The sequence below is a fragment of the Lagenorhynchus albirostris genome, chromosome 7 (assembly GCF_949774975.1).
Source record: "Lagenorhynchus albirostris chromosome 7, mLagAlb1.1, whole genome shotgun sequence".
Taxonomy (NCBI): Eukaryota; Metazoa; Chordata; class Mammalia; order Artiodactyla; family Delphinidae; genus Lagenorhynchus; species Lagenorhynchus albirostris.
The window spans coordinates 51,230,745-51,245,144 of NC_083101.1; the positions used below are offsets into that span (position 1 = coordinate 51,230,745).

The 14,400-nt window shown below is 41.9% G+C and overlaps 1 protein-coding gene across 2 annotated transcripts in view; it reads left to right on the forward strand.

Annotated features, from left to right (window-relative positions):
- Positions 1-14,400, forward strand: part of DOCK8 (dedicator of cytokinesis 8) — a 223,446-nt gene that overhangs the window by 51,026 nt on the left and 158,020 nt on the right. For both annotated transcript variants that reach the window (XM_060155013.1, XM_060155015.1), the window contains exons 2-3: positions 835-937; positions 13,407-13,582. In XM_060155013.1, coding sequence (XP_060010996.1) covers positions 835-937; positions 13,407-13,582 — 279 coding nt within the window. The remainder of the gene's footprint in view (positions 1-834; positions 938-13,406; positions 13,583-14,400) is intronic.

The following is a 14,400-nucleotide window of genomic DNA, read 5'->3' on the forward strand; positions in this document are numbered from 1 at the left end:
CCTCATTGTGGTTTAAGTACACTTTTGTGAACTAGGCTAAGAATCCAGATGCCAAAGACTGACTTAATGAGAAAATGTGTTCTGAGTTACAAACAAATTACCAAAAAGTGAGCGCACAAAAGCCAACCTGCTCATAATCGGGATATCACTTGTCGGTAACTCCTGCCAGCAGGTGTGCGTAGACAGTGAAGAGCGACTCTCCTCTGCTCGGTTCCCGGCTACAGGGATGTTGTCTGAGGGCTCAGCAGTGTCACTGCGGCTGACTCAGAGGGTCACTCACTAGGAGTGGTTTGGAACGAATACAGTCCTTGGAATTCCAGGTAGCATCTCAGGTGCCTGTGGGGAGGCGGAAGTGTTCATTTAAAAGGTCGCTGGCATTTTCTGTGAAAGCAGGCAGCGACCATAAGGGCTCAGCTGCTTGAAAAGAGAGTGACTGGTTCAAGATGACGGCTTGGGGTTTAAAGGACTCTCATCAGAGGCCAGATGTCCTCATGTGGAGAAAATGCCTTTGAATGGCCTGGGAAGAAAGAGCCAAGTGCCCTGGATTTTTTCCTTGGGCTGCAAACTCTTCTTCCTCCTCATGCTGTCATCCTTCCAGTATTGGGCAAGAGCCATAACTGCAGGCGTCCTGGCTTCTGTGAACTTCTCAAGAGCGTATATTATCACCCAAAAGCTCTAGTGTCTACCCACAGGCCACTGAGGACATTTTAGTCAGTTCTGCCAGTCACCCGGCTAAGGAATAAGTTTCATAACATGCTATCAAAGATTGTATCTATAATTGTGATGATGTTTTAAAATTACCACTTCATTTAGATTTTTCTGTTTTAACCCAAGGTATTCTTCTGCGGAAATAAGGAAACAGTTTACCCTCCCACCAAACCTTGGCCAGTACCATCGACAAAGCATAAGTACCTCTGGCTTCCCCTCTCTTCAACTAGTAAGTATGAGTTACAGGTTTGCTTAGAGAATGGTCAAGGGCAGAAGTGCCCAGCATAATCTTTTGCTTCCTGAGTCTTAGGTTTTCCCACCGATCCCTTACAACACCAACCACCAGTTCCTGGCTCTGCACTGCTTTTTGACATCAATTCCCCTCTCTCCCTCCGTCCACTAGGGCTGGGAATACAAAGTGGATCTCCAGGGACTATGATTCTGAAGTCTCTGGACTCAGTGGACTTCCGAGCTATTTGATTTCACCCAAATTATGATTCATATTTTGGGGAGGGGAAGGATTAGCCTGGAAACTTAAAACCATTTGTAACATGCCTTTATTGGAAAAAAAAATGTATTCCCAAATCTGAAAAGTCAAGTTATGAACCTTAAGCTTTTTAAATAATTTTTTTGGAAGTGTAATTTACATACAATAAAATTTCACTCATTTGTAGGTGTTTGAGGCATTTGGCCAATTTATAGTTAACCTGTACTCAGACAAGATATAGAACTGTTTCTTTACCCTCAAAAAGCCCCGTCATGCCCCTTTGCAGCGGGTCTCCTCTCCCAACCCTCAGCCAGCAGCCCTAGGCAATCACCAATACACCTCTGTCATCATAATTTTGCCTTCTCTGGAACTTCATGTCCATGGAATCAGACAGTACAAACCTTCATTTTTAAAACACACTCCCCCTTTTAAGTTGAAGATTGCCTACATTTTTATATTAACGCCAATTGTTGAGTGTGTATACATATGTTATGTTATTTGAGGACTAAATGCGAGGCGTGTGCCCAGTGCGTTAAATCTGACTTAAATGAGATAGTTTATAAAACCAGAAGTGAGTCTTCACTTCCTTTGTAAGAGAGCTGCAGCCTCCACTGTACTCACTTCCCCTCACAGCACAGCCCCACTTTCTTGCTCGTTCTCTTGGTTATCTTAAGGAGGTTAGGTTATTTTTTTCTTTCTCACTTATTACTTCAAAACCACTTCTGCTCTTAGAAATTTTGTAACCTTCCACTCGGTTTCCTGTAGCCGCCATTTTGTCTCCTGTAACAGTTTCCACGCCGTGTAACTGTGTATCTTTTAAAGGTATGTTTACTGGAGTGATTTGTGGTTCTTTCAGTAGGATAATTTGTGTGTTGTGTCACTGATGAAATAGTAGTACTAAAAAATGTATAGCACCTTTTACTGCAAGAGGTAACTTTCGATGACAGTTCTTTAAAAAATCTACTTATGACTTCGGCGGCTTGCTCAACTGCCCTTTTTAGTTGTACTTTTCCTGTCTGTTTCAGATCACAGATTATAATAAAAGCACACCAAGGGCATAATGTCCGTGCCTTCAGATGTATTAGATATGCTTTAATCCAAGATAAATTAGATATGCTTTTTGGTTTCATGTGGTGCTGGTATAGATTTCATTGAAAACCAAAAAAAAATTTTTTTTAACTTTCTGACTCAAATTGTCTTTCAAAATATGCGAAATGCAGTTAAAAAGTGACTGGAGGGCTTCCCTGGTGGCACAGTGGTTGAGAGTCCGCCTGCCGATGCAGGGGACACGGGTTCGTGCCCCGGTCCGGGAAGATCCCACATGCCGCGGAGCGGCTGGGCCCGTGAGCCCTGGCCGCTGAGCCTGCGCGTCCGGAGCCTGTGCTCCGCAACGGGAGAGGCCACAACAGTGAGAAGAAGCCCGCGTACCGCAAAAAAAAAAAAAAAAAAAAAAAGTGACTGGATACATTTTAAAATCTTAAACAAGGTGCGGGAGGTGGGGTTTGGTGCTTTGCTTCTTTGTAAATTCAGACTGCAGCTTTCTGCAATAGTTGTCTTGAGAAACAGTGTGGACCTCACTATTAAGAGGCTTTAAGGAAGTTTAACTCAAGAGGCTTTAACCCCTTAGCTACACACCAGCTGCAGCCTGAAATTTCTTCAGGAGGAATCTTTTTTATTTAAAGTCACAAATTTTAAAAATTGTTTCTTATTTTTGCAGGCGTTCTTTTGGTAGTTATGCTGCGTCATCAGGTTTTGACAAAAGTGAATTTGGATGAATTATTTCATTAGCTAGGTGGTAGAGTTAACATGTGGCTTAACTTCTAATAGAATATGTCAAAGAAATAAGCAAAAATGTTTAACTATACATGAATCATGTGGTCCTGTCATAATGTCTACCCGGTTCTATTTGCAAATAAATAGCCTTTAAAATGTATTTCTCCTGGTTAATTCCAGTTTAGTCTTCTGAATATTTTCCCCCAGACCTCTACCCCAGCTTCAGCACAGTGTGCTGACCCTGCTTCTTCTTGTTAACTGCCCGAAGGGCAGGTGGCATATGAGGAAGCAAAAGTCTGCATTTGATTCCTCTTTTGTTTTTTAAATGCAAGGACTGCTCAGGAAATCCCAGCACCCTAATGTTTACCTGCTGGTCTTCTTCTAATGTCAGAATGAAGTGGCTGTTCTTTCCCTTGAGTCATCTTCCCGAATGAAGGTTCCTCCAACAAAAAATCATCCACGTACATGGTGATTTCCCTTTCCCTTAAAAAAAATATTTTGTTTCATAGAAAGATAATGGGACATTTCAGGAAGATTTATTTCTGGCAAGGCAGAGGAGTAGTTTATCACCTAAAGACTCTCACCCTGAAGCACCTTTAAAAAATCTTTTCTTAAATGAGAAGCCATAGACTGTTCATTGTATGATTTTAGACAACGGGAAAATTTGATTAAGTGCATTTTGACCTTTATTTCCCTTACCTTTGTTTATAGAACCACCATTTCAACAACCCCACATGCTGATATAAATGTTTAATTTTTAGAAGTATTTAATTGGCACCACGTTATTTATTTATTTTAATTTAATTTTTATTTTATATTGGAGTAGAGTTGATTTACAATGCTGTGCTAGTTTCAGGTGTACAGCAAAGAGATTCCGTTACATATATACATATATCCATTCTTTTTCAGATTCTTTTCCCATATAGGTTATTAAAGCATATTGAGTAGAGTTTCCTGTGGTATACAGTAGGTCCTTGTTGACTTCCTATTTTATATATAGTAGTGTGTATCTGTTAATCTCAAACTCCTAATTTATCCCCCCACCCCCTTTCCCCTTTAGTAACCATAAGTTTGTTTCCGAAGTCTGTGAGTCTGTTTCTGATTTGTAAATAAGTTCATTTGTATCATTTTTTAAGATTCCACATCTAAGTGATATCATAGGATATTTGCCTTTCTCTGACTTAGTATGGTAATCTCTGGGTCCATCCATGTCGCTGCAAATGGCATTATTTCATTCATTTCATGGCTGAATAGTGTTCCATTGTATATATGTACCACATCTTCTTTATCCATTCATCTGTTGATGGACATTTAAGTTGCTTCCATGTCTTGGTTATTGTAAATTGTGGTGCAATGAACATTGGGGTGCTTGTATCTTTTTGAAGTATGGTTTTCTCCAGATATATACCCAGGAGTGGGATTGCTGGATCGTATGGTAGTTCTATTTTTAGTTACTTAAGGAACCTCCATACTGTTCTCCATAGTGGCTGCACCAATTTACATTCCCAACAACAGTGTAGGAGGGTTCCCTTTTCTCCACATCCTCTCCAGCATTTACTGTTTGTAGATGTTTTGATGATGGTCTTTCTGACCAATGTGAGGTGAAACCTCATTGTAGTTTTGATTTGAATTTTTCTAATAATTAACAATGTTGAACATCTTTTCATGTGCTTTTTGGAAACTGGCACCAAGTTATTTAAAACCCAGTCAGTTATACCTTGTTGTTGTTTTGCAAGAGGCTGGAACCTGCAGTCAGATGGATCTAGGGTGGAGCATAACTGTCACTTATTAGTTGCATAATTTGGGGCAAGTTGAGTAACCTTGATGAAGACTTCAGTTTCTTCATGTGCACTACGGGCATAGTAATGCTACCCCTGTTAGGGTTAACATAGAATGATAAAATAGATGCTGTGTACATAGAGGCTAATGTTGCTGTCTGTTTATTTGGCACTGTGGAGACACTGTGGGAGATTTCAAGAAGATGAATAGGAGATGGTTTTGCCTCTTAAGGGCCTTATAATATATTTGGGAAGGCAGATAATACGGAGAATCCATGCTGGCTTTGGGTGTGGTGGGTGTTCAGAGGAGAGAAGATCCAAGATAAAATAGGAGGTAAAGGCTTAAAGGGGGAGGTTGAGAAGATTTAGAGGAAGGTTCTCAGACCTGGCTCTCATTAGAATCACCTGAGACCATTAGAAACCTACCTGTGGCCTGTTGTAGAACAATTACATCAAAATCCCTAGAGTTGGGGTCCAGGTATCAGTATTTTAAAGTTCCATGGGACTTTAACATGTGGTCCAGGTTGAGGGTCATTTAAAGAACCTATGTGTTGATAGATAGAAGTAGTCCAAATAGGAGGAAGAACATAAGAAAAGTAAAGTTTCTTTTGTTGTCCTGGTTGCTCTGAATTTCAGAAAGTGTAGTAAGCGAGGACTACTTGCTAATCCTGTGAATATATTTTTATATAAATATAGCGGATTCTGTCATAAATCTGATAAATCAAGTGAGAGGAAGGTTGCGTTTGATTTTGTGGGTATGTGTGTGTGCACGTGCGTATGTGTGGTGTTACTGGGTTTTTGTTTTTTTAACCCTAATTGTAAATGTTAGCTGTGGTGATTGTGTAAACATGCATTTTCAAAGTAGATAAAATATTTTAAAATTTTGCATTTTTGAATATGAAGAGGATTCACCATTTAGAGTTGGTTTTATAAAACAAAATGCAATGATTACAGACTTGCCCTGGGTCTTTTTGACACTCCTAATACTGCCATCAGAGTCCTTTGTGGCCAGTGCCAAAGAGGGGCTTGTGAATAGCATCACCTGTGCATCACCCATTGGCCCTGGAATTCTCCGTTGCCACAGCTATGTGAGTAGGTTGGCCAGAGCCCCTCTGATGCCAGTCATCTATAAAGGCAAACAACTATATATTAGTTGTCTTCATTAAGATGAAACCGTAAAATAGTAAAACTATCTTTCTGATTATTCAAAGTAGAAAGGAGAGTAAAGCGTACAAAAGAAGAAAGGTAGGTCTTCTTTGCCCTAAGTTAGAAAGGATTTGAGATACTGTGTGCATGGTTAATAACTTAACTTACATTTTTATAGAGGAAAAGTGTTATTTTTAAAAGTGAGAAGAGAAAAACTTTGAAGTAAAATGGAAGGAATCAGCTGGATCATAACAGCTCTGGCTGAAGAGAAGGATGTAGAAAGCCACATCCTGGATATAAATCAAAACACTATGGTTACACGACATGTTTGTATATAACAGTTACAGGGGAAAGAAAAAAGAAGGTCTCATACCTTGGAAAGCATTCTTTTTTGTTTCGTGTTTAAGCTTCTCTGCAATAAAACAACCTTTTTTTTTTTTTTAACCACTAAGCATGACCTAAATGGTGGCTCACTCGATAAACATGGTCTTTTTTGTTTTTCTTTTGTGCTTCATCTTTCAAAGAAGTTGGACTATCTTTAGGTTTCATTGATTTCACTGGAGGGGACATGATGGAAAATGAAGATTTCATTACAATTTTCATGCAGATTCACAGTGGAAGGCAAAATGAAAGAGTGCCACCCTGCACGCAGAGCGTGAATTTCATTACTGTCACTGAAAAGCAGAGGAATCAAGTCAGTCTTGGTAAGATTAGATTGATGTCCATCATGGCATGTCAGTACCTTCCATGCAGTGGCATCAGTGGAAGATTGCCATTGGTGGAAACAGGGAAGTATTCCTTAATCTAAGCCGTGAAGTACTTTGAAATATTGAAGCCAGAGGAACTTTACTGCCTTCTGCTCTGTTTACTTAAAGATAGTAGAGAGCCAAGAGGATTGCTTTCCATATTCATTTACTCAGGAAACATGTATTGGGTCTCACTCTGTGTCAGGAATTGCTCTAGGAGCTGGGGATACAGTAGTGAATGTAACGAAGTGTCTGTCTTCATGAGCTTACATTCTGGAATGAGAGACGTAGACAAATAAGTGAATGTAGACTCTCTCAAGGGGTACTAAGTGCTTTGAAGAATGAAACGTGGATAGGGAATAGAGAGTGACACAGAAGAGAGCACTATATTTTAGACTGAGTGGTCTGTGGAGGCTTGGAGGTCTGGAAAGGAGACACTTGGGAAGAATTCTGAATGAACTTAACAGGTATTTGAAGGAAGAATATTCGATTTAGAAGGAACAGCAAGAGCAAAGTCCCCAGAGCAAGAGCATATGGCATGCTCCAGAAACAGGAAGGATGCAGACAGTGAGCTGAGCAGAGTGGGCAATAGGAGATGAGATGGAAGAGGAATCAAGGCTGGGTCATCGGCCTCAGAGGCCATGGGAGAACTTTGTCTCTTACTTGGATTAAGATGGGAAGTCACCGGAAGCACAGACTCAGCACCATCAGAATTTTTATTATAAAGGTTGCTTATAGGGTTCTTTTTATAAAGATCACTCTGGCTGCGAAGTGAAGAATAGACCGGGGTTGGGAGGGCAGTTAGGAAATTGTCACAGTAACTCAACAAAACAATGGTGCTGCTTTGGAATAGGGTGGTGGCAGTAGAAAAGGTGAGAAGTGGTTGGATTCTGGATATATTTCAGAAGTAAAGTGGATAGGATTTTCTGATAGATAATATGCAGGATGTAAGAAAAAGAGAGAAATCAACGTTGACTCCAAAGATTTTGCCCTGGGCAGCTGGTGGAGTGGAATCGCCACTTGCTGAGATGCACAGACCTGGAAAATACGGGAAGAGCAGATCGGCAGGAAAGTTAAGTAATTTTGAATTTGTGATGTTTGAGAGGCCTGTTAGATCACCAAGGTGCAATGCTGAGATGTAATTGGAAAAATCAACCTGAATATCAGGGCAAAGGTTACAGATATATAGCTCTAATTTTAAAAAGAAAGAAAAAGAAGGTATTTAAAGTCATGCGCATAGATGAGATCATATGGGAGTAAATTCAGATTGGGGAGAGAAGCTCTTTTAGGACTGACCCCTAGGGCTCTGCAAAGGAGAAGGAGAACCTAGGAAAACTCATGTCCCAAAGGTAGAGTGACCAAGTGTCTGTTCCAGTTTGTTGGACTGAGGGGTTTCCTGGTCCATGGACTTTCAGAGATTGGGACACACTAGGACAGTTGGTCCCTCTCCACGTGAAGAAAGTGTTTCAAGAAGGAAAGAGTGATTAACTGTCCAGTGCTATAGATAAACCAGGAATGAGCGACAGCCACTGAATTTGGCAACATGGAAGTCTTGGGTGACTTTGACCAAGACTCGTCTCTCATGAACAGCCAAGTTGATTTGAGGACCACCCACCACAGGGATAGACATGCATGAGGGTACAAGGCCAGGGCATTTGGAAGCATCATGCCTCTTCCCCTAGCCCCACCCAAAGCGGCATGAAGCTTCCCCAGTGTTGTAACAAAGGACCCAGGTCTTTTGTGATTACCTGTGTGATTTGGACCAAGTTATGTAACTTCTCTGTTTTTCGGCATCCTTATTTGTGAAATATTATGCGGATTTGTTATTTTAATCATCTATCAGTGTGATGGCGGCATACTGTGCTGTGCTAAGGCTACATAGATTAATTTTAAACAGACATGGTTCTGATGCTGTAGAAGTTTTCAGCTTCAAAACAAATTGAATCCTACCCCGCGTCAGGAGAACTAGCCCTTGATGTGCATTAGGGGACAAGGAAGAACTTGAACCCTCTTCATTAAAAATGAATATTTGTCTCTGAATAATTTAAGCTTTTAGAGTATTTATACTTTTTGTGTATTTCTAGTCTTCTATGGATCAGACATCTGAAGAAAATGGCTAGAAAGAAAGACTGCACGAATCTTCACTAGAGGAGTGTTGAAAATTGATTGAGGTCATTGACTATGTCTCCTTGGCCTAGTGCTGGACTGCTTAGGACCCCAGCGGGTATTTGTTGAATGAGTGAAAGTTGGTGTATTATTCTAGATTCAACCAGAGCAGTGGAACTGGTAGGAGATGCATCTTCATGTTTATTAAGGAATTGATTACAGGGAATTGGTTTACCCACTGGTGGTGGCTAAGCAAGGCTGAAGTCCACGGGGCATTCAGGAAGGCAAGATCACAGCAAGCTGGAACTCCACGGGCATGAGCTGAAGCCTGGAGCCCTGAACTTCCAGAGAGCCTCCACTCTCTGTGAAAAGACATCCAACTGATTGAGTCAGGCCACCCAGGCTAATCTCCCTTTTGATTATCTTAAAGTCAACTGGTTAGAGACTTTAATTACATGGGTAATATCACTTCACACCTAACTTAGTGTTTGATTGTATCAGTAGGTGTGTGTATGCTACAGAATAGCTGCAGTCTCCCTTCTGTCCTCCAGTTCTGGCAAGAGAAAACCCCGGTAGCCAACCACGACCGGAAGAGTACTAGGAAGGGAATTTGGAAGAATGTAGCTCTGCTGAGCCAAGTTGACACATCACAAAGCCATCACAGTCAAAGCCTGATTTAGGATAATTTGCAGTCTTAAGTTGTTTTGTTTTTAAAAATGGGTTTTTTGTGTTTGTTTTTATTTTGATTATTTAGGGTTTTTTCTTATATTATTTTAACAAATGATAGACATGATATGATAACTCCTTGTATAAGATGACCTTGAAATTACTTTGGATCATACCATTTAAACTAGTCTTGAGTCTCCACTGACTAGGAGGCCACATATAACTCAGTAGCAGAGAAAACAGAAATAGTAAATTTTCACATTTGGCTTTTATGCTCCCAAGAGCCCAAGGGACTGACCTCAGAACATCCCCCTCCGGCCCCATTCCCAAACTTCAGCCCCCAATGAAATGCAAAACCACTGTAAATCTCTTCAATATTTGTTTACCCCTAAATGTGTGTATGTGTTAATTCCTTAATAATAAAACCTACTCTTTTTTTTTTTCTTTTTTAAAACCTACTCTTGAGATTGACTTCAGATAGTTTAGAGAACAGAAATCTCTTTTGGTTCCTGGTTATTTGAATATGCAAGAGGAACAACTTGCTTGGAGGCCTAGGTAACAGTAGTTGGCCTCTCCACCCACTTGCCAAGAGCAGGACCCGTTTACATCTCTTGCAATGAACAGTTTCCTCCCTTGTTAGTTTCAGCATAGAAAGCGTAGTGGTGACTCGTTATTACATGCCAGCCTATGTGTAGTGCTAGAATGATACTCAAGAATTCTATCATTATGGCTTATTCTTATAGTCTGTTCAGTCCGTAAGAGTTTATGACTTTATGATCAACTTTGTTTATTGCTTTTGGCACATTGCCGCACAGTTAGTGCTCAGTGATGACACTGTATTCTTTGTCATAGCTTCCCCCTCCAAAGATAGCATTATTTTGTATGTGAGAAGGTGGCAAGCTTCCCCGTCTCACAGTTGACTCAGGGTCTGGGGAAAGAGGCATGAGAGTAGCTTCCTGTATTCATCTTTATCCCTAAGGGCCAGCTCAGTGACTTGCATTTCGTAGATGTTCAGCAAGTAATTGAACTTGCTGATGAAGTTCAAAAACGGAGTCAGCTATCCTTTGCCCGCCCCCCCCACCGGCTCGTCGGCAGCCTGTCCTGTAGGTAACAGGTGCCAGTATCAGCCAGGTTTTTCTTATCCCTTGTGGCTTTGAATTTTAGGGACATGATAAGTATAATACTTTGGCTGGACCTAAATTTTTTTCTCTCTGATGATTTCACACAAATGCCATTTCTCTGTGGAAGCTTCTACCTGCTATTGGTTGGCCAAAAAGTTCCTTCGGGTTTTTTTCCATTAAGATGTTATAGAAAAACCCAAAGGAACTTTTTGGCCAACCCAATAGTTATTAGTGCTAGTGTCACATTGTTTCAAATGTGCTTCAATATAATTTTTCAGTATATCTCTTCAATGCCTCTGCTCAAATAATTGATACTCTTCATGATAAATTTACGTTTAGTATCACTTTAATCAGTTAATTACTTCACTATTATTACTTTGAGAAGCCAATCTCATGAGAAATTCAGGGTGGAACTTGGGCGTGGTGGCAGATTGATTTATTTTACTCTCTTCTGAACACACTTACCACTGCCTTGTGTTTAATTATTTCTGGAAATCCAGATTCCCTGGAAAGCCTGCAAGAGAAAACAGAATTAGGAACCTGCCTAGGTTTGAATTCCAGATGGGCTACTTCCCAGCTATGTAAACATGGGCAAACTATTAAATCTCTAGCCTTCAAAGTCCTCATCTGTAAAATGAGGGTAATAAAAGAGTGTACTTTACAGAGTTCTGGTGAGGATTAAATGAGGTGCTGTCTAGAGTGACCTAGCACAACTTCTTGGCACATCGTGCTCAACAGTTTTTAGTTCAAGGGTATAAACTTTACAGTAATAAGGTTGAGTATGCAAACAGTGCAGTCTCTTCATTTCGAGTTGAAGTCATTTCAGTCCCTGCCCCTGAACTCTGTGCCGTGTTGTGATAAGGAGTGGAAAGTCCGCTTTCTCCCTCGGGGTTGGTCTTATGTGAGTCTGCAGTAGATTGTTTTTTGTTCTGTGCGTGGATAATGCCTGTTGTTCCCTCTGGCAGAGGTCAACAATGTCTTTTTGCAAACTGTCCCCACCTGGCTTCTGCATAGCCTGATCTGCAGTTCTCTGAGCCCCTGGTGGTCCCAGCTGCTTCATCTTGAGAGGCCCCTCTAAGGACTGTGGTCCTCTCCTCAGCTGACTTCCAGGTCCCCAGTCAGAACCCAGGGAAAGAAACTTCCTTGTCCTCAGTCACACTTTGTGGGAGCCTTGGGGAAGCAGGGGAGTGTCTGTGCTCTCTCCTACTGAAGAATGTCCTGCTGCCTTCTCTTCTGCCCCTTTTGGTCCTGCTGGCATAGGGCATTATGTAAGCCAGCCACTTCAAGAATCTCAGACAAGGAGGGCATGTTTGCTCACTTCTCAGCTTCGTCCTCACTCTTTCACGTGTCACTCAGGTCTGCACCACCACCAGGGACACAAAGGTGGGAGGAGACAGGGCAAGCCACACTTGCCTTCTCTAATCTTCTTGCCTCTTCCATGGCACTTTTTTCCTCTTCTCTAACCTGGAGCCTTACATCTAGCCTGGTGTATGGTTTCAGGGTGATGAAAAACCGGTTTGGTCAGCATTTCCTTTAGATCTGTCCTTGTTTCAGAGCGAGGCAGTACAAGTCAAGAATCTGGGGTGTTTGTTGGAGTGATGACTCCAAATAGTCTGACATAAATGAACACCACAGAGCTGCTGTTATTATTATTATTATTATTACTACTACCACTACTACACATGTCAGCTTGATCTAAGTGATTCTTTTACTCCCTTAAGGCAGTGGTTTCCTAAGCCTAAGTGGACTTCACAAGCTAGAGAAAAATATTTGTTGAATTGCCAGCTTGCACCTGAGGAAAATTATTTTTTAAATTACCACCTACTTCTATCATTTCTTTTATACCCTCACTATGGAAGGATGTAATTGAAGAGACAAAATTTAGAAAGGCAATCCTTTCCAAGCAAGTACATTCAGCCTTATGAAGACTCAGCCAGTTGCCCTTAGTTTGCTCATTTAACTGCAGTCAGTGAAAATTCTTCCCAGATGGCACCAGGCAGTGCAGCAGCGTTTGGAAATCACTGCCTTGGAGTGTCCCAGCCACCCAGCCTGGTTCACTGTGGGCTGTGATTACGAATGAAGTGCCTTCAAGAATCAATGTATAGGATAACTCAGGCCAAAGAAAGCACTGTACCTAAATACTCAGACGGAAGGACTGTCGAGTTTGCCTGAATCTCTAGAAAATTGCCTCCAATTCGCCGCTTCACTGTATTTGGGTAAACGTGGCCTCAGAGAGCTTTTGCGTGAGAAATTATAAAAATGCAGCAAGGCCTAGTGATCTCATTTTGGATCTTCTCAGGAATCCTCATCAAGATGCAATTAGGGCTTCCCCGGTGGTGCAGTGGTTGAGAGTCCGCCTGCCGATGCAGGGGACACGGGTTCGTGCCCCGGTCCGGGAAGATCCCACATGCCGTGGAGTGGCTGGGCCCGTGAGCCCTGGCCGCTGAGCCTGTCCGTCCGGAGCCTGTGCTCCGCAAGGGGAGAGGCCACAACAGTGAGAGGCCCGCATACCACACACACACACACACACACACACACACACACACACACACACACACACACACACACACACACACACACACACACACACACACACACACACACACACGCAATTAAGCAGAGAAAAATTCTACCTTGGGGTGTGATTTTAATTACTCACTGTGTTCTGACTTGACTTTCCATGCTGTGTTTCTTTTCCTTTGCATATCCCCACTTCTGTGTTTGACAGCTTCTCTAAAGACAGCCCCACTTAGTTGTACATGAGGAGCGAAGCACTTACTGGGAGGAGAGGGAGGACAGGGCACACATCTCCTGTCGCCTTAGTGCTTTTACCCTAAACCGTGTGGGAACCTCTTTTTCCTTTCCCTGCCCCCAGCCTCAGTTTTATGACCCGGTGGAGCCAGTGGACTTTGAAGGACTTCTGATGACACACCTGAACAGCCTGGATGTGGAGCTTGCCCAAGAGCTGGGAGACTTCTCCGAAGATGACTTGGACGTGGTGTTCACGCCGAAGGAATGTCGAACTTTGCAGCCCTCTTTGCCGGAGGAAGGGTAAATTGCTTTCTTAAAATGTGGATGGGATTATGATGATCATGCCTGTTCTTGGTCAGGGAGAGATGCCCTAATTCTGGACTTCTCTTACAAGTAACATGACTCAGATCTATCAAGATGTGCAGGATGACTACTGTGGCACTGTCACCTACATGTAGATAGATTTTGAACTGGTTTGACCAGAGGCTTTGAAAAGCCGTGTGGGGACTAAGCCAGTTAAAGGGCTGCAGTGGAACAAAATCGACTGCTTAAGAAGAGGTGAAGAGTGCAGGCTCTGGACCCAGACTGCCCGGTCAGCTCAGTGACTGTGGGCGAGTCATGTGACCTCAGGAGGCCTCAGTTTTTCCATTTGTAAAAATAATAATCATTGAAATGCCTCCGTTCAGGAGCATTTTAATTCTTTCCATATATGAGACTGGATCAAGTCACAAAAGTAAGTCCGATCCACATTTCTTGAGCATCTACTATGTGCTGAGAACTGGGATAAAAAGATGAATAAGGCAAAGTTCTTTCTTGTGAAGCAAGTCTTGTCAAGCGGAAAAACAATGGGGAAAGCTCTGTAGTGTGAATATGTGAATAGCTGCTTAGGGTTGAGTTTCTACAGTGGGCTAATCGATGTGTTTACAGGTGTCAGCATTAGCCCTCAGTATCAAATGATGGAATTATATTTAGATGAAACTCCTGTTATTTCCATAGTGTAACAAGCAATGTCTCTTTGGAGATTTAGGATGAACTTTTATTTGCATTCATCTTCAAAACCAAAGATTCACATCCTCCTGAGATTTTCAACCTTCTCCTCTTCCCCAAAAAGTCCTGGA